General features: G+C 50.1%; 1 protein-coding gene across 3 annotated transcripts in view; it reads left to right on the forward strand.

Annotated features, from left to right (window-relative positions):
• The window catches only part of FGF18 (fibroblast growth factor 18), an 87675-nt gene extending 61839 nt beyond the window's left edge, over positions 1 to 25836 (forward strand). For 2 of the 3 annotated variants that reach the window (XM_030957337.1, XM_030957336.1), the window contains one exon: positions 1590 to 2592. In XM_030957337.1, coding sequence (XP_030813197.1) covers positions 1590 to 1856 — 267 coding nt within the window. In that variant the 3' untranslated portion in view covers positions 1857 to 2592. Of the gene's footprint in view, positions 1 to 1589; positions 2593 to 25579 lie in introns of those variants that run through there. The other variant, XM_030957338.1, reaches the window with a different exon arrangement.
• Positions 25837 to 26666: the final 830 nt, after the last annotated feature.

Below are 26666 nucleotides of genomic sequence, written 5' to 3' on the forward strand. Positions count from 1 at the left end.
CTTCAGAGCAAACATCACCTTCTGTCACACAGATGGAACCAAAGCTCTGCTAAAGGCATGGAGTCCTGGAGGAATGGCTGGCCCTGGGGGCTGGTGATGACCAGCCATCCTGGCTTTCCTCTGTTGCTGCCTCCAGCCTGGGTCATGGTTCCTGATGGTTCCCCTTTCGTGTGTGTTTGGGGCTCAGGGGTGCAGGGAAGCCTGTGCAGCATGGCCTGGAGGGGTTCCCTCCTGTTCCATGATTCCCTGCCCTTCCACAAACTGCAGCAAACTCCACAGGGATTGTGCAGCACATTTCAGGATGGCTGCCCTGGAAGGGCAGGCTGAGCTGTCCTTGGGGAAGGGATGGTGACCATGCAGGGTTTGGCTGCTCACCCCAGCCTTGTGCCCAGAGGGGCCCCTAAGCAGAGCCGGGGCTGAGGGCTGAGCAGCTCACGCTGCTGCGGCTTCCCTGCCCCCTCAGGATATGATGGGTAAAGTGTTTAGTTTGGGTGGGCAGGGTTTCATAGTAGTATATGTAGGCCTGCAGTTCCAAAAAACTCATCTGATATCAGTGGGAAGCTGAATTGGGCTATGATGGAAATCCTTCCTTTGAGTTTGCTGAGCTTTAAATGAAGTCCTGTACGATGGTTTATATCTACTTATCCTGTATCTACTTCTGAATATCTTCTGATGCATAAATCAAATCATATGACATTCTAAGTACAGTACCAGTAACTCAGCAGTTAAAGGGCAAAATGTTTTCTGGCAGAAGGTTATGGGTGAGAAGAATTTCCTTTATGCTCAAGGACTTGAAGATGCAGTTGTGTGATGCTGTCACTCCCTCCAGTGCTGCCTGTGCTGGATGAGAGTCCTGAATGCAGAGATCCTTGTTCTGCGAATTTCAAAGCCCAGTTCTGGGTCTGGTAGGATCTCCAGGCTGAGCTGAGCCCAGTTTGGCTCCAGGGCCCCAGGGACTGGAGTGGTGCTGGGGACCCCAGTGGCTCCAGCAGCCCTGGAGCACCATGTGTGGTCCATCTGCCAGGAGTTGCCCTGGGATCACATGGGGGAGAGTTTTCAAATTGCTGTGGAGGCTCAGACTGAAGCTTGTCATAATTTTAGTGGGATTTGGGTAGTTGGGGGTGAAAGCCCATGAGGTATTTCAGGAGTGAGGGGTAGAAGGGGAAACACTGTTGTTTGGACCATGTGAGATTCTGGGGTTTGGTTTTTTTCTGACTAAGTATGATGTTTCCCTGGCACGAATTCAATTCATCCACTCTCCCTAAGGGAAAAAAGCAAAGCTGGATGTCTTGCTTTGCTTGCAGTTGAAGGCACTGGACTGGATAAACTTAACTGTTGTCTTTGAAAAAGTTTTCTCCCCTTGGATAAGAGCATTTAAAAAAAAGAAATTATGACCTCACGCTTTCATGCTTTAAAAAAAAAAATCTATTTTAGCTGATGCTTGTTATGGCTCTTATTAAGAATGTTTGAACCAAAAAAGAGGTCCAGATGTGATGATTTTATTTATGCCAAATTGGGTTTTGGTCACTGAGCTTGCATTTGGATTATTTATTTTTTCTTTCTTTTTTTTTTTTTTTTTCCTTTTTCAGCCTGATGGCACCAGTAAGGAGTGTGTCTTCATTGAAAAAGTCCTAGAAAACAACTACACGGCACTGATGTCTGCAAAATATTCAGGCTGGTATGTTGGATTCACCAAAAAAGGGAGGCCACGGAAAGGGCCCAAGACCCGGGAAAATCAGCAAGATGTACACTTTATGAAGAGATACCCAAAGGGGCAAATGGAGATACAGAAACCTTTCAAGTACACAACAGTCACCAAGAGGACTAAGAGAATACGACCCACCAACCCCAGCTAAAACCAGACAAATATAGTGTCACAATAAGAAACCACAAAAAGAAAAAAAAAAACTGCACCAGAGGAATATTTTTACATTAAAAATAAGGAAGAAGCTCTATTTTTGTACATTGTGTTTAAAAAAAATAAAAATAAAAAAAATTAATAAAAGACTAGATGGCAAATGCTGGGGAAAGCTGTTCGGGATTTATTGTGACTTGAAAAATGAAATTAACTGCTCTATTTAAATTGACTTCTTGTTGTTGATGACACACAGGTGCTTCTTTTGCTTTTTTTGGAAAGGACAACTTTTCAAGCATATCCCCAGAGGGAAAAAAATTATTAAAAATAAAGAAATAAAACCAAAGAAAACCAAAGTTCTTTCCCAAAGTTACTGAGACCCTGCCCCGCCAAGTGCCGGTTGCAGTAATTATTTATTGCCTGCTGCCCGCCGGCCAGGACAGGCGGCGGCTGCAGGGACGAGCCCGTGGAGCTCTCGGCGCACCGACCCTCTGTAACCCTCCTGACGACATTGGGAGTCACGGCTCCGTGATCCTGCATCCCGCTCACTTCTGGAGAATGCTGCTAACTACATTCAAGTGACTACAAGATGACCTAGTACACCAATGATAAGGGAATATTTTAAAACCAGCTATATTATATATATTATATATATATAAGCTATTTATTTCACCTCTCTGTATATTGCAGTTCCATGAACCAAGTATTACTGCCTCAACAATTAAAAAAAATTATTTAAAACATATGTACATATTTTTGCTGTTCACACTTCTTTCCCCTCCCTGAGTAGTGGTTTTTGAATGCATATTTATCTTTTATGCGAGGCTGGCAGGAAATGTTCGGGGCAGTTTCCCTGCTATAAACTTCATTGCTGATTCTGTAGTTCCTCCTGTTCCTTAATACCATCTTCCTCTTCCTCCGTGGTTGTTGCCACAAGGAAGAGTCTCAGTGGGGTGATGGTGGGCTGAGTGTGAGGAAATCCACGCCAGCATTTTTCAGGAGCGGCATATTTGATACCTTGCAGTCCAAGGAATATTTCCTAAAGCTGTAGCCAAGCAGAAAGTAAACTGGAAAATGAGTATCTGACTGCATTAACACATACTTACGTGTGGCTTGTGTTTCCTTCATTAGAGCTTTTAGAGGGGCTCTTGCTTTCAGCTGTTTAATTCAAAATTGTGCCTTTTAAAACTTTCCCTCAGCCAGACAAATCCCTCTCCTTGTCCTGCAAGGTTCACCAAGCTCATCCAGGAACTTGTTTTCTTGGTCAACCCAGCCAACTTTCCTTCCAGGAATTTTGCACAGGATATGGGTGATGTAAAGTGCCCCACAAACAGAAAATGGGGGAAAGAAGCAAGATGAAATATCTGACCTCAGATTTTAGCTGGAATGCTGATGGAGCCCAAGTGGAGTTTTAAGGAGAAGCTTGCTTCTTCTTGCTCCTTCTCTCTGTCTGCAGACATGGCTACATTCCCTGGGTACAGCCAGGGCTGGAAACGCTCAAAGCCACTAAGAAAGATTTTCTTGTTAATCAGGAGAATGACTCTCCCCAGAAAAAGCTTTCCCAAGATAACTTTGAGAGCTGCAGCCAAATCCTGCAGATCAAAGCTGTTTGGGAGATGGGGCAGATAAGCATGCAAGCTTGAGGATGCTTATCTGAACCAATTTCCAAACCTTGCAAGCCTGGAGAAAAATGAGCAGTGCTAAGCAGGGTCACTCCATGCTGCTCCAGGAGGAGCTGGGCAGCTGTGCAGGTGATGCCTCACACCAGCTAAGCATGGGAGGTCACTCAACAGCCCCTGTCCCAGGAGATTACTGGGAGCTGCTCTCCTGGGGCACCTGGAGACAGGCACAGGAGCGGGACCCAAGGGTGGAATTGGTTGGTGGGGGCTGGAAGGCTTTGCCAGCTTTGTCTCCAGATTGATTCATGTGGGAAGGATTTGGGGAAAGTTCAGAGGAGTGCTGGGGTGGAGGATTGGGAGCAACTGGAGATTTGCTGTGTTAGTACCTCCAAGAGGAGACACCCAGTTGATTTCCAGAGTGAGAAAGGTTTTATGGGTGCCTTTCTTCTCCTTGAAATACTGCCATGGCCCTGATGGTTTCACTGTTAGAACAACAGGGTTTATTTGCCACTGGAGAAATTCAAAGGGGTGTGGGCAGTAAAGGCTGGAGTAGTGTGGGCAGAAAGGATCTCCTCTTCCAGGCTGAGGCTGGGAGCAGCCAGGGAGGATCTGCTCCCCGTCCCACAATGGGAAATTGGCACATGGGAGTGAGGGGTCATACAACTGGTATACAACTGGGGCCTCTGTCTCTCATGTCTTACAGGAGTATTTCCTGGACAGCAGTGGAACAGGTTCCTCAGGCTGTAGAAAGGCAGTGTGGTGAGGAGATTGATGCTCACCTGGATTAGGTGATGCTGGAGGGATTTGTTGGCTGATGGTGCTCATTAAGCGTTTGTATTTGAACATCTGCTTTCAGGCTTTATTAACAACAAAAGCAGGGGCAAAGGTGAGAATTCCCCTTCAGAGGACCTTCATGTTGGACAGAAGGGTGCTCTGGGTAGGAGACATTCAAAGACTGAACAGAAATAGGAGAAATCCATCCTGTGCCCAGTGAGGGACAGCCCTGTGTGTGGGGCACATGGTACTCCTGCCTGGGCTGTGCTCAGGGATCGGGCCAGGAACTGGTTAGAGGTGGTTGCCAGCAGCCCTGCTGGACAGGTCTCTCTCTGACATCCAGAGCAGAGAAGTAGCTTCTCTGTGGTGTTTAACCTAATTTTGTCCTTTCAGAAAATATTCAGTCACCCTGAATATGAGCTGAGATTTCCCATGGAGGCTTTGCATTTGATTTACTTTATAATTGAAGATTGTTAATGAGGATTTAATTGCTATTCTGGGATTCGCCTCAAGAGCGAGGGACGTAACAGTCTGTGATGGCATTAATGTGCATGGAGCTCTGAGCGGGCACACTTTAACCAGTACTCTGCTTAATTGGCATTAATAAAAGCATATTGGAGATACTGCCTCAGAAACACTGCTGGATTAGTCACACTGCTTTGATAGCTGAGATCAGAGAGAGGCACGGGCTGCTAACGCCAGTCTGGCTTTGTTGGGTGCAGGAGCCGCTGAGACCAGAAGGGAAACTTTGTGGGTACAAGTTTTTTGAGCATGTTGCACAAACCAGAGCTGTTTGATGAGACCTTCTGGGTGCTGGATCTCTTGTGCTGTGAGGATGAAGGGTCAGTGGTCACAACTCAGCTAGGCCCCGTGTCTGGTCCAGGCAGGGCAAACCCTCCACCCCACAACCGACCATGGTGGTGTTGTGCCCTGCCTGCAGCTTACCACTGGCCAAGAGGACAAAGAGTGTCCTGGTCCCTGTGCAAGGTGCCTTCCAACCCCCTGCCAAGCTGCCCTGGTCTTCCTAGCCCCTGCCACAGAGCTGTCAGTGGGTGACTGAGTTCACATCTCTGCAGCTGGAGCCCCGAAGCTGGTGTGGTCTTTCCTGCTTAGCAGCAGAGTTGTTCTGTTCTGTGTCTGCAAGTGCCATGGCAGGCTCTGACCTGAAGTGCCCAGCAGAGCCTGATCTGCCCCTCTGGGCCAGCAGCTGGCTTTTGGCAACAATCCCTTGGGAGCACAGGCATGGGAAACCCGTGTTTGTTTCCCTGTGCTGTCCTTGCAGTCTTTAGCTCAGGATCACCCCCCTGGTGCTGGGTCACACAGACAGTTTGGATGAACTTTTCACAGATGTGAAGCAGTGGGGCAGCCTCTTCCAGAGCATGTTTGCAGATTTAGCCCTGCCCTACTGCACCTGCCCAGGTGTAGCCTACCTGTGATAGAAACTGATCTCTTCAGCTGCATCTCTTACACATCAACATGTGTGATATCTGTGCAGCTGTAATTATAACAGCTTCTGGGAGCTTGGCTGATCCATCCTCCAATAAACGTCATGAGGTGGGACAAGGGGAGAAGGAAGCAGTCAGGTCAAAATAATGTAGTTTTGGGAAGGGGTGCTGCCCTAGTAGTTAAGTGACAAGAAGACCCAATTTCTATGTCCCTGGCTTGTGGAGTTAAGGCCGTAATCTGAACAGGCTGGATGCCCTCATGCCTGTGAGCCCTGTGTGTCTGTGGGTGGATGTTGGAGCGGGGCAGAGCTTGGGGAGGACCCTAAAAGCACTGTGAGGCCTGAGCTCAGCCCAGCCTTGCCTGCTGCACTGCCTTGGTCTTTGCAGCAATTTATTTACCTGTTTATGGAAACATGGCAAGGTGGAAGTTGGGTCTGGTTTAGGCAAACTACCAGCCTAGAGCAGCTCTTGAAGCAAGGCTTGACAGACACACATGTAGCCATAGGGGTGGTGTTCTGCACCGTGTGCCTGGTGATGCCCATCAGCTTTACCTGATTCTCTTCTCAATTTGGTGTCTCTGTATTTTCACAAAAGCAGTGGAATGGGAGTTCAGCCATGATTTTAGACTCCATCTGGAGAAGATGGTCTTTGTGTTGTTTAGAAGAGTTTGTCCCCCAAGGAAGATCTGACTGAGCAGTTGCAGCCAGCTCTAGTGGGACAGGTTGGGCAACAGAAAACATGGGTTACTCTGGCTCCCAGAGCACACTGTGCTACCATGCCTGCCTTTGAGAAATAAGGTTGGAATAGGTGAAAATGTGTGCGTGAAATGTGGTGGGGGGGGAATGTGTGTAGTGGTGATTGGGCTTTTTTAGGCCATTGCATTACTCTACAACACAAGTATCTGCTGGTGCAGGAGGAGAGGAGCTCTGTGTGTGTGTGTGTCTGTACATTCCCCCAAGCCCCGCTCAGTCATGCTCATCCGATAGAGGGAAAAGGGTCACACAAAGCAGGAGTGTCCCCTGGGAAAACAGCTTTTCTCTGCTGTCCACTCTCAAGGTATTAAACACCATGGGTTGTGTCTGCTGTGAGGCAGAGCAGGTATATTCCTATGCAGAATTTCCTGGTGCTGTGCCAAAGGGTGGAAGTTTATACTTAAGATTCACAACAGCTGTTTAAAGTGCCTATGTCTTGTGCCAGCCATACCACCTGAATGGCCAAGGGATATATATAAAACTTCAATTATTTTTTGAATGTTTGTTGTTATTCATTTGGAGACAGATGAGAGGAGATTCCTCACAAATGATGTAACCTATGTAGACTGTTATTTCCAACAGTGTGAGCTGAAAAATTAGGGAGGAAAAACCAGGTCAAACTGAAACTTTTCCTTTTTTTCTTTTTAAGTGAGACAAAGTTCTGAGTGGAATGATTTGGGTTTACCAGAGACATTTAATTCACCTTATTAAGAATTTATTTACTTTCTTTAAATACATGTGATTTCATAGGGGCAAAAAAAAAGAGAAATAGAAGTTTCGAAGGTAAAAAACAATTATGTGATGAGTAAAATAGTCTCCCCTGCCTATTTGTCAGTTGAAACTGATTTGAGCCCCCCCACTGAACCTTCAATCCTTTGGCAGTTTTCTGTTGCTTTAGCAAATGCTGCCTCTCTCCACTCACTGAGACCCTGGATGGAACCTTTTCTGGAGCCCACGGATGGGTGCAGAGCCCAGACCTTCTTTCTCCCTGTCCCACCCATTCCTGCTGCCCTCCTTCTGCTCGCCCCTTTTATAAGAGGCTGAATCCTGGCTGATGGGAGCAAAGCTCAGAACACTGTTTTCTTTCTCCTGTGGCATTTTAAGTGCCTGTGTTAAGGTGCCAACCCAAGGAGATCTACACTGTGAGCATCCTCCAGAGTCCCCGTCCCCAGCAAGGTCTGGTACATACTGGGGGTTCTGTGGCCATCAAGACCTGTGAATTTCGTGGTTACTGACACAGACAAGCCAAGCTGTGAGCTCTGGGCTGGTAGTCACCAGTCCCTGACTGTTTGTTGTGGGTGGGACTCGTTTCTACTCAGAAAATTGTGGAAAGTTTAGTCCAATCAGTGCAGCGTGAAGGTGGCTGACACCTGCCTGGGCAAGGGCTGATTCCCAGCCTTGGACCAGACTAAAGGGTAGCTGTCTGTGCATCCCAGTGGCTGCCAGGCTGGAGGACCCGTGGCTGAGCCACAGGAAGCATAACTGAGTTATGCTAGGCTTGGAAAACAACCGGTTGAGTTTCCCAAGCCACATCAAACCCATCTAAAGAGAGATGAATTGGTCTGCTCAGGCCTAAAGGATAGAAAACACTGCCTTTGTTTTGAAAAAAACAACCGCAGCGGCCAGGAATAACAGAAGACGTAACCGCACCAAAGCCTCTGATGGGAGTTTCCTCCCGGGTTAAGCAGCGCAGGCACCCTGAGGTTCGCAGTATGTTTTGAGGGATGTCCTGGATGCAGGACAGTGTGGCCCAGCTGGGGGAAGCACTGCAGGTGATGATGATGTTCCCCTTCCCAGCTGAGGGCTTCTTCCTCTCTTGGAATGTGTTTTCAGTGGCTTGTGCAATCCCAGTCTTGGAAGGGCCAGTTTTTTTCTGCTGAAGAGGAAATTCTGAACCTGCTTTTGTCCCAGTTGAATGCAATGAGCCATGGCAATCATGGGAGAAATTTGTAATTGAGAAATTTCACCTCAAAATTTTGCAGCTTGAGGATTCAGAGATGCACCCATTTTGGGGTACACCCCTATGACTACCCAGGAGAGAGGTGCCACCAGAAACTCTGGCATGGGTGGAGCAGCGAGGGTGCAGGGAAAGGCTGTCCCAGTGTCTTGCGAGGCTGTGCAGAGTCAGCAGCCCCTGTGGTGGCCAGGTTGGAGCTGGATAGGAGCAGAGCCCACCATGGCCAGCTGGGAGGTGACCATGGCCAGCTGGGAGGTGACCACAGCACAGGCCTGGAGCTGCTGCTGGCCAGAGGGATTTGTGTGTGAGGCCGGAGGGAGCGGCCAGGAGCCGGAGGGAAGGCATTGGTGTGTGAGGGATGGGCCATGGCCCAGCCAGCAGGGCCTGAGTTCCTGGGAGGTAGCACGTTACTTTGATCAGATGATTGGATTTGCATGAATCAGAATGTAAAAATCTTGGCTGGGGTTTACAAAGGAGTCTAGAGAAATGAGCTGCTCTTTATGTGTGTATCTGACACGAGCGCAAAGTGAAAACCTTTCCACTCCTTGGTGGGACCATTTTCCAAGGAGAGACAGCTATGTGGAGCTTAGATGTTGTTCACAGCCATGGCAGACTTTCGGGCTGTGATCATCTCTGCTCAAGAGCTTTCAAAAGGATAAAATGAGCCTCCTATTATAAGGACTGAAAATAATCCTAAATGAATAACACACATGCAGCTTTCACAGGCACACATTTCTGAGCCATTGGAAATGTTGGCACATGCAAACAAATAAAAACACATGTCCCAGGCCTCTGGTTTTCATAGATGCCTGCATGCCATGACATTTGGGGGGTGGCATTGCCAAGAGCTAACGAACCAGATTCCCGGGCTTGACTTGCAGAGCTGGCTTGGGGATGCAGGGACAGAGAGGGAAGGCCTTTGAGCTGGGGACAGGCTCTGGGGACCACAGCACCACAGGAGAGCCTGGATGAGGTGCCTGCCCACAGGGGGACAGGGCAGTGGGGACGGCTGATCCCCATAGGGCAAGGTGGGCAGTGAGGAGGCTCTGAAGCAAGGTGTGCAACGGGGAGGCTCTCTAGAAGCAACCTGAAACCAGGGATCTGAGACCCAACTCCTCTGGAAGGCAAAGAGGTGATGGAGAGCAATTGCTTGGAAATCCACAGCTGATGGCAGTGCCTGAAGCACTCCCTAGAGAGAAAGTCCGGGTGAGTTGCCTGTGTGTGACTCCATCTGATCTTAAAGTTGCCATGACAGTGACAGTGGCAATCACCATCAGAGCCAGCACCAGCCTCTGGGGACCCTGAGGATGAGGGATAGGGACCCTGCATCTGCCCAGAGCTGGCAGAGAGCTGGGCTTGTGCAGGCTGTGCCCTGCAGAGCAGCTGGGTGATCACACAGCTCCATGTGCACCATCCGTCTGCCTGCCTGCCTGTCTGGATTCCTTGGGAAAGGTAAAACACCGTTTCCTGCAGGGTCAGATATTTTGGAGGGGGAAGAAAGCAATTTGTGGCTGTGTTGTCTGCCTGATCAAAAGTGTTACCGGACTGAGCTACACAATGTGCACTCTTTAAACCGGTCCCAATTAGCCCTTCTTGCTAATGCTGCATTTCATTCCTGGGAGACTGCACTGGGAGAGCTGTTATGACTTTGTGATTGTGCACATACCTTTATGTGCTTTCATTCTTAATCCCCTTTTTGCAGAAGCCAAAAGGTCTTCCAGCCAAAAAGGAAATCAAAACCTTTTGTTGGCTGCTTCATAAGAATTAAGGGTGGGATGAAGGTTGTAGCAGGATCTTAATTAGCCATTGTAAATAACGAGAGCGGCAGTGCCTGCAACCATATACCACCTTGGGTTGAGATATTGTCAGACCACACAAAGCTAGGTGAATGGGCAGCACAATGGCAGATAAAATTCACCCCTGATAACTGCAAGGCAAGGCATGGCAAAGAATAATTCGAGCTGTGCCTGCACTCTGTCGGGTTCCACGTTAATTGTAATCATTTATACTCACAAAATGAGTGCAATAACAGCCACTCTGGGTTTTTTTTTTCCCTCTTTGCTGTTGTGAGAGTAAAACAAAATATGAAGATGGTTAAAGAGAGGGATGTAAAATATTCCCTAATTCCTGTCTGCTCACAGCATAGATCCGGAGGAGACCCTTGCTAACACACCGATCTTCTCTCTGGATACCTGATCTCAAAAGGGGATATAGTGGAAATAATAAGTGTTCAGAGGCTGACAATGAAAATACTTAGAGGCCTGGTGAGGGAATGCTTTATGTAGGTATTGAAAGGACTGTGCCTGCTTCATTTAGCGACAGAAAAGTAATGAATAGTCTAGACTGCAGAGAAAGTAAATTGGGATCTCCCACTCACCTGCCCTCCCAACACAGAGAAATTCAAAGAAAGGCAGCAAATGTCAAAACTGCTGAAAGAGAGGGGTTTTTGACTTGGGGAAAATTAACATGTAGCATGGAAATTAGCTTTGGCCTCAGACAGTGGGAGCTTGGAGAGCAGCCTCAGAGAGGCAGGGTGTTGGGCAGCACACCCCCCTACAGACTGGTGCTTCACCCATCCCACCCAGTGAAAACCACTGGGGTTCAACCTTGTTTCACCTACATTAAATAGCTCTGGAGAAAGAATAACTCCACATGTGTGGACTCTGAGTCCTTGCCCTGTCCTGTGTCACAGAGGCCTGCTGTTCTCACACTGCTGTGCTGCCTGAAGGAGCAGCAAAGATGCTCCATGATGACCTTGCAGGACACTTGTATGGTCCATCCTCGCTCTTTTACCTTTCCATCCCCACAAGAAGCTCCACAGGCACCTATTTCCAATGAGACCTTTGAGACCTTTGCCCATGTGGCAATCCTGGTTGCAAACCCTACCTTGCCTTTTCTCTCGGTGCTTTTTAGATTCCAAGGCCCTTCCTGTGTCAAAGAGGGACCATCCCATTTGCTCACCATCAAGATAGCTCCAGTGTGGGATGTGGCAGGGATGTATGGCCATGTGTTGCATGGAGTTGGAGAGGAGAATTGTCCTACCCTCCACAGGGTGACCCAGACCTTGCCCAGCCTTTCGCATCAGCCAGCCAGACAACTCAGCACAAGTGGTCCCATTCTGGAGGTGGAGAAGTTGGGATTACTTGTTTTTCTTGAATATGGCCACTTTTGCTCTCCATGTTTCACAGCCTGATCCTACAAGTTCCTTGCACACATTTGGGCTGAGATCTTTTGTGGCCTGGAGGATTTAGGTGCTCAAGTCCCATCTGTTTGGCACCTTACAGCCAGATTTCTCCCGTGATTTCAGGAGGAGATCCTTGCACATGACAGGCCCTTTGCTCTGGGAATCTAAATGGCTGCATGGCATGGTTTACTGGGAAGCACCACAAACAGCTGCTGGGCGGGAGTGAGTCTGGCTCCAGAGCTCTGGGCCCTGCCATGGCTGGTGTCTTCTCCAGGAGCAGCAGGGGCTGGGCTGGGCAGTGCAGCTGTGGGCTCAGCCCGGCTCTGAGCCTGGCTGTGAGCCCAGCTGTGGGCTTGGCCCGGCTGTGGGCCCGGCTGTGGGCCCGGCTGTGAGCCCGGCTGTTGGCTCAGCCCAGCTGTGGGCCCGGCTGTGGGCCCGGCTCTGAGCCCGGCTGTGGGCCCGGCTGTGGGCCCGGCTCTGGGCCCGGCTCTGAGCCCGGCTGTGCGCCCGGCTGTGGGCCCGGCTCTGAGCCCGGCTCTGAGCCCGGCTGTGGGCCCGGCTCTGAGCCCGGCTGTGGGCCCGCTCTGAGCCCGGCTGTGGGCCCGGCTGTGGGCCCGGCTGTGGGCCCGGCTCTGAGCCCGGCTGTGGGCCCGGCTGTGGGCCCGGCTCTGAGCCCGGCTGTGGGCGGAGCCCGGCTCTGGCTGTGGGCCCGGCTGTGGGCCCGCTCTGAGCCCGTCGGCCCGCTGTGGGCCCGCTCTGAGCCGGCTGTGGGCCCGGCTCTGGCCCGGCCCGGCTGTGGGCCTGGCTGTGGGCCCGGCTCTGAGCCCGGCTCTGGAGCCCGGCTTGAGCCCGGCTGTGGGCCCGGCTGTGGCCCGCCTGGCTCTGAGCCCGGCTGTGGAGCCCGGCTGTGAGCCCGGCCGCCCGGCTGTGGGCCCGGCTCTGAGCCCGGCTGTGGGCCCGGCTCTGAGCCCAGCTGTGGGCCTGGCTGTGGGCCCGGCTGTTGGCTCAGCCCAGTTGTGGGCCCGGCTGTTGTCTCAGCCCAGCTGTGGGCCCGGCTAGGCCCGGCTGTGGGCCCGGCTGTGGGCCGCGCTGGCGTGTGGGCCTGCCCAGCTGTGGGCCCGGCTCTGAGCCCGGCTGTGGGCCCCAGCTGTGGGCCTGGCTGTTGAGCCCGGCTGTGGGCCCGGCTCTGAGCCCGGTTGTTGGCTCAGCCCAGCTGTGGGCTGTTGGCTCAGCCCAGTTGTGGGCCCGGCTGTTGTCTCAGCCCAGCTGTGGGCCCGGCTGTTGGATTAGCCCGGCTGTGGGCCCGGCTGTGGGCCCGGCTCTGAGCCCGGTTGTTGGCTCAGCCCAGCTGTGGGCCCGGCTGTGGGCTCGGCCCGGCTGTACATGCTGCCAGCAGACGCTGCCGTGGGTGGTCTGAACGCGGCCCGAGGTGCCCTAATCTCCAATCTGCAGCAGCAGCCAAATGATTCAGGGCTGGAGGTTTGCTTCGTACCTGCGCATGGTGTGAACCGTGGCCTGTGAGACAACACAGCAAGTGCAGACCCTCACTCTTTCCAGGTGGCTCCTCCAAACATGGGGTGGCTTCACTCAGGTGCTGGACCACCTTCCAGCAGCTGAGCCACAAGCCAGCAAAACCCTTCTTCCTCTCAGGGCATCACTCTCCAAGGGCAGGGAGCAAGCCAGATCCCACAGGCAGCTCCCAGCCACCTCAGGAGGCAGGGATCACCTTCAGGAAGTGACTGACTTGGCAAATAAACCAAAACCCTGCCCTTGGGTGGAATTCATGACATGTAAATTTATAGGTGACTTCTGTGTAGCAAGGGAGCAGTGATGGAGTGAATGCCTTATGGTTGTGCTTCATTAAACACCTTTCCACCCGAGCCAAGAGGTTCCTACACCAGAGCAGCAATCAAAGCCTCTCCTGGCAGCCTCACAGCCACAGGGGAAAGGGCCACACTGCACCTGGGAGACAGACAGCAAGCTCCAGGGTGGGATTGGCTGTGAGCAGAGGGGAGCAATGACACATGACGCAGCCCTGCTGGTGGGGTCTATCCTGCTCAAAGAGGTCATTGCTCCGGGAGGAACTACCCCATGTCCTTGAAAATGGCAGAAAAAATGGATCAAAGGAATGCACAGGATGAAAGATTAAAAGTCATTTGGTATCCAGAGAAGCGGTGGTGGGTGCAGGTGAAAATGTGACTGTGGCTGGAGGTTAGAGAATAAGGGGAGGGCTGTGCCTCTGTCTGCTGGCAAATATCTGGAGCATTTTGTTCCCTTATCTTCTTTTGGGGGTGCATTATCAGCTTCACATCTGCCAAGCAACTTCTCTGCTGTTTGAAAGGTGTAGCTGGTTCCTGGGCAGGCAGTGCATCTTCCTGGAGGGTGCAGGGACACCCACTAGAGTGCTGGATGTGCTGGAACAATGGGGGGATAATGTGAACACCCACCTGCACAGGGAGAGTGCAGGCCTCCCTCCGCTGAGGTCCCTTGCTCTGCTGTATCTCAGACACATGCATTCAGTGTCCTGCATGGATATCAGGGTAAATTGAGTCAATTATCTCCCACCATCTCTGTTGAAAGTGGTACTTAATCCTTTCCATTAAACCTTTTATCTGACATTAAATGGTCATTAGTTTAAAAGAAAAAAGTTAAGCTGACTCACTTTCCAGATGGAAAAACTTTTATAATTGCAGTAAAAATGCACCAGGGCAGGTACCAATAACATTGTTTTAGGGAACAAACAAAAACCATCATCAGTTTTGTATTCATTATTTTTCTGGGCAAATGAATTTAAAAAACAGGATATCTGGCTTGTAACTTGTGGGTACATTATTGTGTTTACTGCTAGACCTTCCTGGAAATTTCCCGAGTTAGAAGAAACATTTAAATTATAACCAGCTACACATTTCTGGTGGGAATCTTTCCCAGTCATAAATAATAAGGAAGTCTTTAGGCTGATGAGGAGGAATTCAGGTTAATCTCCCCAGTGTTTTCAGTCAAACCCAGGAACCCAAGCCCCTGCTGCTCTGGGAGTGAAGAAGGATGCTGCTGGGGATCCAGGCATCATTGCTCAGGCTGTGGGTGCAATGGAGAAAGCAGGAGACCTGACTCACCTGCCCATCCTTCTCCATGGACTCATCAGCTGTTTGTGTCATTAAGGAACAAGTCTTTGCTCACCTACACCCAACACCTACAACCAACACCTACACCTACACTGTTCCACCCTGGAGGAGCTCGGGTTTTCTCCCAGGGCTTCTCTGGCTGGGATGTGTCACAGAATCACAGACTGGTTCAGTTATTAAAGCTCATCCAGTCCCACCCCCTGCCATGGCAGGGGCAGATTCTACTGTCCCAGGCTGCTCCAAGCCCTGTCCAACCTGGCCTTGGACACTCCCAGGGATCCAGGAGCAGCCACAGCTGCTCTGGGCACCCTGTGCCAGGGCCTGCCCACCCTCACAGGGAACAATTTCCTCCTGCTACCCAATCTAACCCTGCCCTCTGGCAGTGGGAAGCTGTTTAAAGGAGCAGGAAGGGAGCCAGACTTGGTGGGAGCTGCTGGGAGAGTCAGTGCCCCTTTCTGCTCTGACCATGGTGTGACCCAGGCAAGGATGGTGGGTGCAGCTGAGGCCCTGGAGAAGCTCCCACCCCACTGTACACCAGTGACCACCTGCCCTGGGCACACAGGGACACCCTCCATTGTGCCTGGTCCTGGCACCACCTCAGGGGACACCTTCGCCAAGGCCATGCTGAACCTGGGGCTGGACTAGGATGATCGAAGAAGGACTAAACATTAAATCAGGAATTGGCTAGGGGTCTGGTGAAATATGACTGGGAATTTTGTCCTTTGTGCCTTGGAAAGTACAGCTAAAGGAAATTGATTAAGTTTTGAATTTTTTTTAACCTTTTTTTCTTGAAAAATTCTTTGTCTTTTTCCAGCCTAGAAACAAAATCTAAAAATATTGAAAAGTGAAAAGAATGCATTTCAGGTCCCAGGTTTTCTGCTTTTGACAAAAAAAGAGGCTTTGTTCAATGCAAAATTTTTGCTTACCTGTAAATGTGTGGAGATTTCCAGCCAGCTCTTACACTGATTATTCAGTTCATAAGATCTGAAATGGCAGTGCTCCATTTTCCAATGGTTAACAGTGCAGTGTCAGGCCCTCTCCTCCTGGCTCCAGCCCTGTGTCACCCATGGCAGGGCAGCACTGAGCCAGAGCAGGGGACCAGGGAGGAGGTCAGCTGCTTGGTGAATCAGGGCTGTGTTGACGTGGCCAGTCCAGCTCTTGCCATCCAAATGTTTGTGACCAGTTTGTATCCGAGGCCCCAGAGCAAGGTGTGCTGTGACCTACTTCCCAGGATCCATGTGCTTGGTGCTGGGGGCATCATTTCCAGGAAGCAATCCTGCTCCTTGTTTAATTTACTTCTAAATTATAGATTATGTGGTCCATGAGCCACTGCATTGGTGCTGTTGAATTTACAAGGGACGGATGAAGTTCCTGCAGTGAAACCTCTCCCATGGCTGTGGGAGCTCTACTGTGCCCCATGACGTCCTGCTGATTTTGGGGAAGGTTTGTCACCACGTAAGTGAATGGGAACTGACTCCATTCTTTAGGCCTGGCTCTGTTTTTGCATGTGGATGCTTTACTACAAAGCCACACGCCCCGGCTGTGGCTGCCCCCTTAACGTTGTGCGAGCGGGTTATTTGCACTTTGCTTATGCTGGCAGGGAGCCCTCCCTTCCTTGCTACCTGCTCTGCTGCATTTGCCATAGCCAGGGAGCTGGCGGGACCAAAGGCTCGTGGAGCTCCGTGTACATCCCAGGAACTCAGTCCTGCCAGGGTTTTGTGGCAGTAACAGCCATAAAGCAGAACAGCCATGAAGGCAGGGGCGAGAGCAGCCCCCATCCCTGCTGCTGCTGCTGCTGCCAGTGGCTGCCAAGCTCTCTGTGTCAGACCGGGGTTTATTGAGACTGTGCTTTTTGGGGCTAGAGGTTTGTTCAGCATTTAGCACACCAGGGGCTTTGCATGAGAAAAGTCATGGTAACTGAAGAGCAGGACAAAGCACGACAGAAATTACGAGGAGCATGAGCCCCTTCCCTGTGCGCAAGAGCTGCTGTGAGAGGCTCCTGTTTGCATAACGAAGAGCTCGGCTTTTGCTGTCTGCCTGACTCATTTATGCTTTTCTGCAGCTCCGAGCCCCAATCCAGCTAGACTTGACATTAGCAGATGCCAAATGAATATTTGCACAAATGTTCACCAGAGAGTTTTTATGCCGCTCCCTCCCTCAAGGTGGCAAGTGTGGGTGTGGAGAGCTGCCCTGCCCCTGTTTGCGAACATGTCCCTTTGAACTCCCTGGCGGGGAGGGTGAAAGAGAGGGGAAAAGGTTTTCCAAGCAAGAAAATAAAAATAATTAATAAAAAAAGTCACCTGAACAGGTTCCAGCCTGTGTTATTTTGTTGTTAACCCAGAAACTTGTGGATACTGAAATCTGGGAAAGGAGTGGAGGAATGGAAACAGCCTCAGTAAGAGTGAGTGAATGTGGTGAGAAAGAAAGCAAAGCCGAAAAAGCCTCAAATCATGACTTTGCTTTTTTGATATGAAAATTAGACACATACAAATTAGCTAGGAAATAATCCTGTTTCTTTCAGGGTGTTGGGGGAGGAGGCGGCATTAACCTTAGAAAGGGAGCTCTCTGGCCACCCCAGGGAAGGTGGGAAGTAAGTGTCGGGTGATGTGTTGACTTTAATGCAGGAAAGGAGCCTGCTGCCGGGAGCAGCACTAATCCTGCATCTGCCTTTTGGGCTGTGGTTGTTAACATCCTCCTTTGTCTCCTGGACGTGAGGGCCCTGTTCCAAGGGGTGCCCACACACTGTCCCAGGCACATGGGAAGGGCAGAAGGGGCCAGCCAGGCAGGGGTTTGCAGCTGAGGAACCCAAACCTGCTCACCTGGAGGCTGCCCGTGCTGGGCACAGCAGCGGGTGCTTTGCCACACACAGGGAATGGCAGGGATTTGGTGGTGGCTCCCGTGGGAGTAGGACAGACCCTTCCCCTTCCCACAGCCCCTCAGAGGCTCAGGTGGGAGGCAGGATCCAGCCACCTTTCCCAGACCTCTTGAGGCTCCAGCTGGGTTTGCCACGAGCCTGGGAGTGGGAGCGGCAGCGAAACGCCTGAGGACGGAAGAGTTAAGCACACCCTGGCAGCGCTCCCCTGCCTCCCCTCCCCAGGCTCATCTAGCAGATGGGGGAAATACTAATTATCCCCGAGCGAGTGGTAGCTGTGTGGTGAGGGTGATGCTGTCCTGGAGCTGTGCCACGCCGCTCAGCACGAGGCAGCACTGCCGAGGGAGCGGGGTGAGCCCGTCCGGGGTGACCCGCGGGGACGTGGTGCCACCAGCCTGGCAAGAGGATGCTGCAGCAAATCCCGTGTTCAGGAATCAAAGCAAGGGCTGGAAATGGGCTTGCCTTTTCCCATCCTGCCGTACCCTTGCTTTGGGGTAATTCCTCCCAGGAATTCCCAAAAGAACAAGTAGTTTTTAACCACTGCAGTTGGTCTTGGCAGGTAACTGGAAAGCTGCTCTGGCAGAGACTGTTTTGTTAAAAAACAAGCAAACAAACAAAAATCCATGGATTTAGCATGTCTGAGATGCCAAAGGTGCCTTGTCAGCAGGCAGCTTGTCCCTGGGGTTTGCAGGGTGGAGAGACAGGTGCCAGTTGTGTCTTTTGAGTGAGGGTCTGTGCGTCTGCCCCTCCTTTCTCCCCCAGCTCCCTCCCACTGCTCCGGGCTCTGCAGATGAAAGCTGCATTCCAAACAAAGCATTATTGATTATTATCCCCTCGAATTTCAGAGTGGGCTTGCATTTCATGTACACGCCACAGTCCATGGGCTTGCTGGAATAAATAACACATGGGAGCTTGTTCGTATGCCGAGTCAATAGGGAGCTGTCGGCTTTCATGCGATTTCACACATTTTTTCAGCTAGCTCAGCAATCCAAATGCAAAAATCCAGCAAACAGGGACATCGTGTTTATTTCTGACAATCCCTGGAGAGGACTGTATCCGTAAACCAATGAATGGATTACACTCATCCATAGATGATGGGGTTTTTTCCATCTGTGACAGATATAATATGGAAAATCTCCATTTAATATCTGATCCAAGAATAATTCAATACAAGTGAGTAATATAAGTTAAAAATGCTGTAAGTTCTGCTTAACTCCTTCAGGGTGGGAGGCAGAAGCTGATGGAATGGAGCTTGTGCATGGTATCTCCTCTCAGCAACCTGACATCTGTGCAACCCTGAGGAGCACAGCCTGTGACCAAGTGATCAGGTTTGGACCCTTCTGAAGGACACCCTAAAAGCCTGGCTGGGAAATGAACAAGGGGTCTGAAAGGCAGAGGTTGTAGGTGGATCTCAGTCGGTGTTGTCATGATGGTGCTCTGGAATAGTCCAGAGTCCTGGAATCAGAGAATCATAAAATTATTTGAGTTGGAAAGGACCTTAAAAATCACCTTATTCCAGTCCCCTGCCATGGCAGGGACACCTCCCACTGTCCCAGGCTGCTCCAAGCCCCAATGTCCAGCCTGGCCTTGGGCACTGCCAGGGATCCAGGGGCAGCCCCAGCTGCTCTGGGCACCCTGTGCCAGGGCCTGCCCACCCTGCCAGGGAACAATTCCTAATTCCCAATATCCCATCCATCCCTGCCCCCTGGCAACGGGAGCCATTCCCTGTGTCCTGTCCCTCCATCCCCTGTCAATTGTCTCTCTCCAGCTTTCCTGGGGCTCCTTCAGGCCCTGCAAGGCCACCCTGAGGTCCCCCCAAAGCTTCTCCTGTGCAGGTGAACAATGGCAGCTGTGCCAGCCTTTCCTGCCAGCAGAGCTGCTCCATCCCTCTGCTCATCCTGGAGCCTCCTCTGGCCTGGCTGCAGCAGCTCCAGCTCCTGCCTGTGCTGGGCCAGGGCTGGGGCAGCTCTGCACGTGGGAAATCACCTGAGCACAGGGACAGAATCCCCCCTGCCCTGCTGCCCACACTGCTTTTGATGCATGATATTGATATATATAGAAATATATACATGCACATGCCTGTGCATCCATAAACACACACATACAGGCACACACAGCCACACACCCATTACACATACACATACACATACACATACACATACACATACACATACACATACACATACACATACACATATGTGTGTGCCTCTCTGTATTCACTGGTAGCCTCCCAGCATCCCAAAGCTTTTGTCCTTGACCCAGTGACGAGCAGGAGAGGAAAGGCAGCAGATGGGTGCAGACAGAGAGCGAGCGCAGGGAGAGCCGAGCCAATATTGCTCACTATGATAGACAGTGGTCTTAGCACACCAGCAGCCTAATGCAATGTTTCTTGCTGTCAATTTTTTGGTGGATATGCTGGCAACGGGTGGATTTAAGGAGGAATGTGAAGTGTCAGAGCTTGCTGCTGTTTGCAGGGATCTTCCTGGTGCAGAGGAGGGCACTGGGGCCCATCAGTGTCAGTGGAAAGGAGCAGGCAAAATGATTTATTGCTGAAAGTCCAGCTGAATTTAATGTTTTACTTGCCTGGAGACTGGTTCTCCTTCAGATAAACTGGGAATGAGACTTGGGTCTGGCTGTGGGCAAAAACAAGGAGAGCAGAAAAACAAGATTTTGCTATTATGATTGAATTTTGTATGGGATAGACGTTGGGTAACACTTCCCCTTTTCATCCTGCTTATCTGCATTCTGATATCCCTGAGCACCCTACCTTGTCCTGTCAGTCATGGTCTCCAAATGACTGTGCAGAATTCAGGAATATTTTGGAACATATGTTCCCCCACCTCCCTGGGGCCAAATATTTCCTTCCCCCCACCAAATACAAGGGAGGAAGTAGCTGATTAACACATTCATTACTCATTTTTGGTACAGCACAGTCCAAACATCTCAGGTATAGGCCCTGATTTTTGTGGTGAGTACATTATACACTCCCTGAACAACAGCTGTGGAGCACTTGGTTCTTGAAATTAACTCAATTTTGTGTCTTCCCAATAAGCAAGAATGATATTGTCATTAGTGTGAAGTAGATTTGGCTAAACCTGCTGCTTTGAAGATGCTTGTTTATGGTTAAAGCCCTGCCAGCTCTGGTGCTGAGGTTTATGGAGTTGTGTAATGTTTGTGTGTGTCCCTGTGCCTTTACTGTTTGATCAGTGAGCACAGAAAGAGGAAATCAGATTTGTTAGCAATAAAGTAGTGTACAATAGCTATTAAAATTGGGTAATTACATAATTAGCACGGTAGTGGTAACTCACCCAGCATGAACAGCAGTAAAACAGGCCCCTGTTTCCCTCGGTCCGACTCAAGCCGGGACCCTAACAAAACTTCCAAAATGGTTATTTAGTAGAAACACACACGAAAAACTTAAAAGCTATCGTAAAACTGAGAAGGGAGGCACAAAAAACCACAGGGAAGCCAAACACTTTCAAAGAAACAATAGTAAATTAGGTGTTAAAGATATAAAAGCCTGTTCCCTAACAATTTAATTAGGTAGCATGTCTGTTACAGACATTAGGCTGCTAGTTTTGGAACCCATGGCAGGGCCTCACAGCTCTCAATTCACACTAGCCCCCAAGAGAGGAGTTTGTTATGAAGGACTGATGTTTTTGCTCTACAGAAAAGTGTGATGGTAATCAAGTGAAAATGGCAGGTAGCACAAGAAATTACTATTTTTCTTTGCAACTTTCCTTTACATATATTTACAGTAATTAAAATCCCAGTTTGAAGAATAGTTCTGGTTTTAATTAGCACCTGCTTCAGTTTCATCTGAGCTCATTCTCTCAAAGAAGGATCAAAACAACAACACTTTCCTGAAATGAGCTTGAGTTTGAGCAGTGTGAGATAAGGCTGCCCCAGCTCCTGTCCTGCCTGTAGGAATGGGGCTCAGCCCTTGCCTGGGTGTGCAGCTTTGCCTGTGGTCTCCTTAACTGCTCCTGCAGCCAAACAGCATCTCTCCTACTTGAGAGTGAACCTCTTCTTGCCCATCTGAAATCTGGCTGGTAGGATTCTGGCTCTACCCAAAAAAAAAAGGGAATCCTGGTGGCTTTCATAGAGTCATAGTTTTGCCTGGGCTGAGACCAATGTTAGTGGCTTTTAAGATTAAATTTGTGAGGTGAAAGTGGGGACAGGAGTGCCAGAGGAGGAAAGGGTTTTGCTTGTTAAGAGCCTTCTGTTAAATGGAAGGCACAGTCCAAGTGCCCCAGTGTTGCTCAAAAAGTCACCCCATCATTGGACACTGTGATAAAGCCTCTGCTTTTACCTCTGAGGCTCTAAAGATGTGTTTTTTTTCTCTTGATAGCAAAGATGGTTGCAGTTAATGACTGCTGTAGAAAGAGAGTGATCTAGTGGGAAGATTCTCCCTGACCTCTTCTCAAAGGTAGGACACTCAGCAGTAATTCCTGCTGTGCTCAGGGCAATTTTTAGGGATAAAGTTTCCATCAGAGTGTTGCTTGATGGTTTGTTCTTCCATCACCTCCCAGCAGTGTTTATACACAGGAATGGAGAGGCATCACAAGTTGAGGTGTCATTTATTTTTAGTGAAGTTTCTTTGCTTAAAAGTGATGGCATGTCCCTGGTGGAGTTAACCAAAACAAGTGAAAAGGTCCTCTCATAAGCTCCCGGTTGGTTTGCAGGCTTTGCCTGAACCATCAGTCTGATTTTATGTCATCCAAAGGGGAACGTGCTGCCCTGCCCTTACACCACCTTCATGCTGCCTGCACCCCCTCAGTGCTGCTGCTCATCCAGCAGATCTCAAACAAGTGGTGCTGTCACCAAATGAGACCAAGCCCATTGGAGAACTGTCTTAGCTCCCTGCAGAAATGGGAATCTTCAACCACTGTTCAGTATTTGTCCACTCCAGGATGCAGATGTGCAGGTCCACTCCAACACTGCCGCTGGAAGAAAAGTCAGATCTTCTCTCTTTCAGAGCCTGCACAGGGAAGTGCAGGAGCTGCTGGGCTCAGTGCACTCCAGAGAGGGGTGACAGCTCTTCTGTAGCATTTTTTGAGGCTTCTAAGCCTTACTTATCTCTTTGCACTTCCAGATCTCTAATGCTGTGCTCAGCTGGAAAAGGGAGGAGCACTTCAAAGCAGGACAGGTCTGCTTCAAGCACCTCTTTGTTTCTGAGGGCAAGGTATGGAGGCAAAGCAGCTCCTCTGAGGAAGAGCTGCTCCCCGCAGCCCAGGCACAGTCCCTGTGTTTTGGGGACATGCACCCCTTGCTTTGTATGTAGAGAACGAGCCTGGGCTAAAGTGCCTGCTCGAGAGAGGCACTGCAGGGCCTGGGGCTGCTCCCGGAGCCGAGCGCTGCTGCAGGCAGAGCTGGCTTTCAGTGGTAGTGACCAGCAGGGTTGGATGGACGGGCTCCTCTGACCCCATCAGCTGCCCAGCTGAGCTGCAATGCTCAGAGAGCAAAGATCCAGTGACTTCTCTTACTCTGGTATCCGTGTCCAAAATTTCTCTCCAGGCCACCGAGATTCCACTTCTCCTCCCAAAGTAGCTGGCAGCAGCTCCCCTCCCTGGGGAGCAGAGGCTCCTGCATTTCCATGTTGTTGTGTGTGTTGTTTGCAAAGAGCTTTGGAGAGAAATCTTTCTCACAAGGCTTTTTTTTTTATTAGCACTTCATTGTTTTTTCAGGGCTGGAAACATAAGCTCAGCCATCCCGATGCTATTTTGGACCTCACACCTCTACTTGACCTAAGAAAACTAAGGACAGCTGCAAAAATACAAACAAATAAATAACTTAGAGCATTGGATATGCTTTAAACCACTAATGAGTTGGGCCTAACAACCCCCCTAGGAGGCATATGTTAATTTATATGTTTTCATTAAGTCTAGTCTTCAGCTTCCCGATTTGTCTGTGCAGTGTGGCAGGGTCCTCAGTGAGCAAGGGAGACAGAGCTGGGCCTGGAGTGTTGGAGAGAGCTGGAAACAGAGCATTTTCTGCTATTAAACATCTGCTGAAAAGGACAGTGACAGTGTTAGGGAGGTGTAATGGGATGTTCTGGTCGCTGCATGTGCACAGACATCAAGCAAAGAGCTGAAAGAATGCCTGTAATGGTGCCTGGTGGGGAGGAGGATGGCACAGATCCGCAGGGAGCTGCCTCAGCCCTAGGTGGGACTCAGGGCCAGGAGCTCTTTGCTGCCAGAGCTGCAAACCCCTGCCCGTCTCACTTCACTTTCTTCCAGCTGAGCTCACATTTCCCAGAGACAAGTACTGAAATTGGGAGAAAATCAACCATTGGAGAAGGGGACGGTAATGTTCCCCCTCATTGCTTCTTGGTGTTACTGGATGTCAGCGGTTCTGGCATAAACAGCTTCTTCCCCCTTCCAAGCTCTATTTTCCAGCTCATTCCTGTGAAGCAGCAGTTATTCGTGACTTCACTCCAGATCTATTGCTCTGGGATTTGGGAAGTGCTGCCACTCCCTCAGCCCACATTGCTGCTGTGGGGTGGGGAGAAGGAGAATTGGGGAATAAACAGAGCTGTCACCTTGCACAAAGTGGCAGATGGAGCTGCTTGCACTGCCCAACCCAGCTGCAGCCCCGAGGTGGGAGCCAGGGCTGTGACCAGGGCCAGGACACGCAGGAGCTGAAGGAAACCATCGCCTCCAAGTATAAATAGCAACATGAGATCCTCACATAGCAGCTGAGATAGGAAAGCACTGGACACATCCATGCCCTGCAGCTCCTCCTCCGTAATTCCTGGAGGCTAACGCTGTGTGTTGGGTGGTGCAGCAGCAGGGTCAGTGGCTGGTGAGGCTGCTGCAGCCTCTTGTGCTCGCCCTGGGCTGTTTGATCCATGGGAAATCCAACTTGTCCTCTTCCACAGGGCAGATGCAGCTGCTGGGCTTCAGGCATGAGTGGTCTGACCTGTGGAGGCAATGTTTATGACCAGGGGGCAGTTGAGATCTTCAGGGGGGGTGTTGAGATGATCAGGAGTGTGTTGAGATAGCGGAGGGATACTGCTATAGAGGGGAGCCAGAAGTGCTCATTGCCCAGCCCCACTCCAGACATTGGTGCTGTCGTGACAGGCAGCAGAACAGAGTCCACTGACTCCAAATGTCTCTTTGATTGGGGAACTGAGATGGGTAAAAATAGCAGCTTACTGTTGAGGAAAACTGCTTCCTGTCTGGGCCTGATTTCATCGCCCAGGCCAGTGCAGCTGCAAAACCACAGCCTGGCTCTGTCACTTTGTGCTCTGCTTTCACATGAGATCCAATCACTGCATTTCAGAGGGGCCTCTGGTCCTCAGGGCTCTGCTTTGGGGTACCCAGCCTCAAATATTTGGAGCTCCACATCAGTCACGTTTGAAATATACTGTTTGTTTATTTGCACTGAGACTGCCCTGAGAGGCTTCCTCACTCTGCTAGGAAGTTCCCACCCTGTTTTACTTATGATCTAACCTTGCAGTTCGTAACCCTCTGGCTGGGAATGGGCACCCATGAGAGGGAAAACTCACTGCCCCTGCTTTGTGTTGGGAGTGTGGTCATTTCACAGCTGGACTCGTCTCCAGCTGGATGAGCAGGGAAAAGGCTGGAGAGAAGTGGAGAGAAGAGCAAGTCACAGACTGGACACATTCCTCTTGAATGGGATCCAAAGGCTGTAACCTGCTTAGGTGCAACAGAATGCTGGTGGGTGTAGGAGTAAAGGCTGAGGGAACTGGAACCATTTGGTCAAGATCAACAAAGCTGGTACTTTAAATTGTCTTACAGGCCAGGCTCTTCATCTCCTAGGACTGTAACCCTCAGTTTGCCTTGCAGAGGTGAAGTCATTTTATGGGTGATCTTAGAAACTGCCCCTGGAACATGATTGAAGACTTTTTTGAGGCAAACAATCCCATGGGTGCTACTGGATTTCTGGGATGGCTCCTGTAGAGAAGCGTGGAACCAGTGGTTTGGATCACATCTCATCCTCATGAGCCAGCTCATGCTCCTCTGTCTTTCTGCAGGTGACTGTCACACCATGGTGCCACAGCCTGCATGGTCACCCATCCTCTGCTTCCTGCCCTGCCAGGTTATCACCAAACACACAGCAAGGAGCTGCAGCATCTGAAACAGGGCTAAGGCAGATGGCAGATGAGCTCCAGCAGTCACTGGGCACCTTCAGAAAGAACGGAGCATCTCTGTCCCAGGAGTGCTGTTCTGGAAGAGGAGAGTGGCCGAATCTCACCCAGATCTGATGCTCTGCATTGAGCAGCCTCGTATTTCAAAGCACTTGTGTTGTGACTTACACCAGCAAGTGTTTCCTCTGGTTTTGGAGGTATCTTGTGTGGGTTCTAGCTCCTCAGCCTGTGGGGAGACTGCCTGTTCAGTGTCATATGACACTTCAGTGGCCAGAGTTTCTTCACATTTATGTGTCATCTCCCTCATTTTTGGTAAAACTACATTCAGATTTTCTTTTCTTCTTTCCATCTTAGGAGTAGAATAACTCGGAGGATTTGTTCCACTACAATCCCTCTTCCCAGAACAGTAGATAAATATTTCAAGCTGTGTCTGATTTGATTTAAGATCTTATTTCTGTTGCTGAGGTACATTTTCCTTGCACGGAGGACAGGCTCCATCAGAGCTGTGATGATTCACAAAGGGCTGATTTGCCAGTTGTGTTCTCTGGTTGTTGCTGGGCTTGGGAAGCAAATCTGCCCTGGACCTTCCCACAGACCCAAGGGCTGCAGCTGGGTCAGGCTGGGTGTTAATGGGAGCTGCTCAGAAGGTGGAATTTCCTGTAGGAGAAGCTCTGACACTCCCCAGCTCCTTTTGTTACTGAATCAAGTTTAAAAGGTGAAATTTGGAAGTTTCCCACAAAATGTAAATTTAGGAACTGTTCAGAAAAGAAAGCCTTATTTAAGTGATTTGTTTCTACTTTCCTATTATACAAAATCAGGAAAAACTAAGACATTAGGCAGTGGGAAATGTAAAATCTTCAGAAGGTTTGGGTCAATATTCAGCTCTATGCAGTAGTGGAAGCAAAAAGACTAGAATGAAACGAAGCATGTCAATGCCATTGAGAGGAACCAGCGCCGTGGTGATGAAACACCG

The sequence above is a fragment of the Camarhynchus parvulus genome, chromosome 13, assembly GCF_901933205.1.
Source record: "Camarhynchus parvulus chromosome 13, STF_HiC, whole genome shotgun sequence".
In the NCBI taxonomy this organism is placed as follows: domain Eukaryota; kingdom Metazoa; phylum Chordata; class Aves; order Passeriformes; family Thraupidae; genus Camarhynchus; species Camarhynchus parvulus.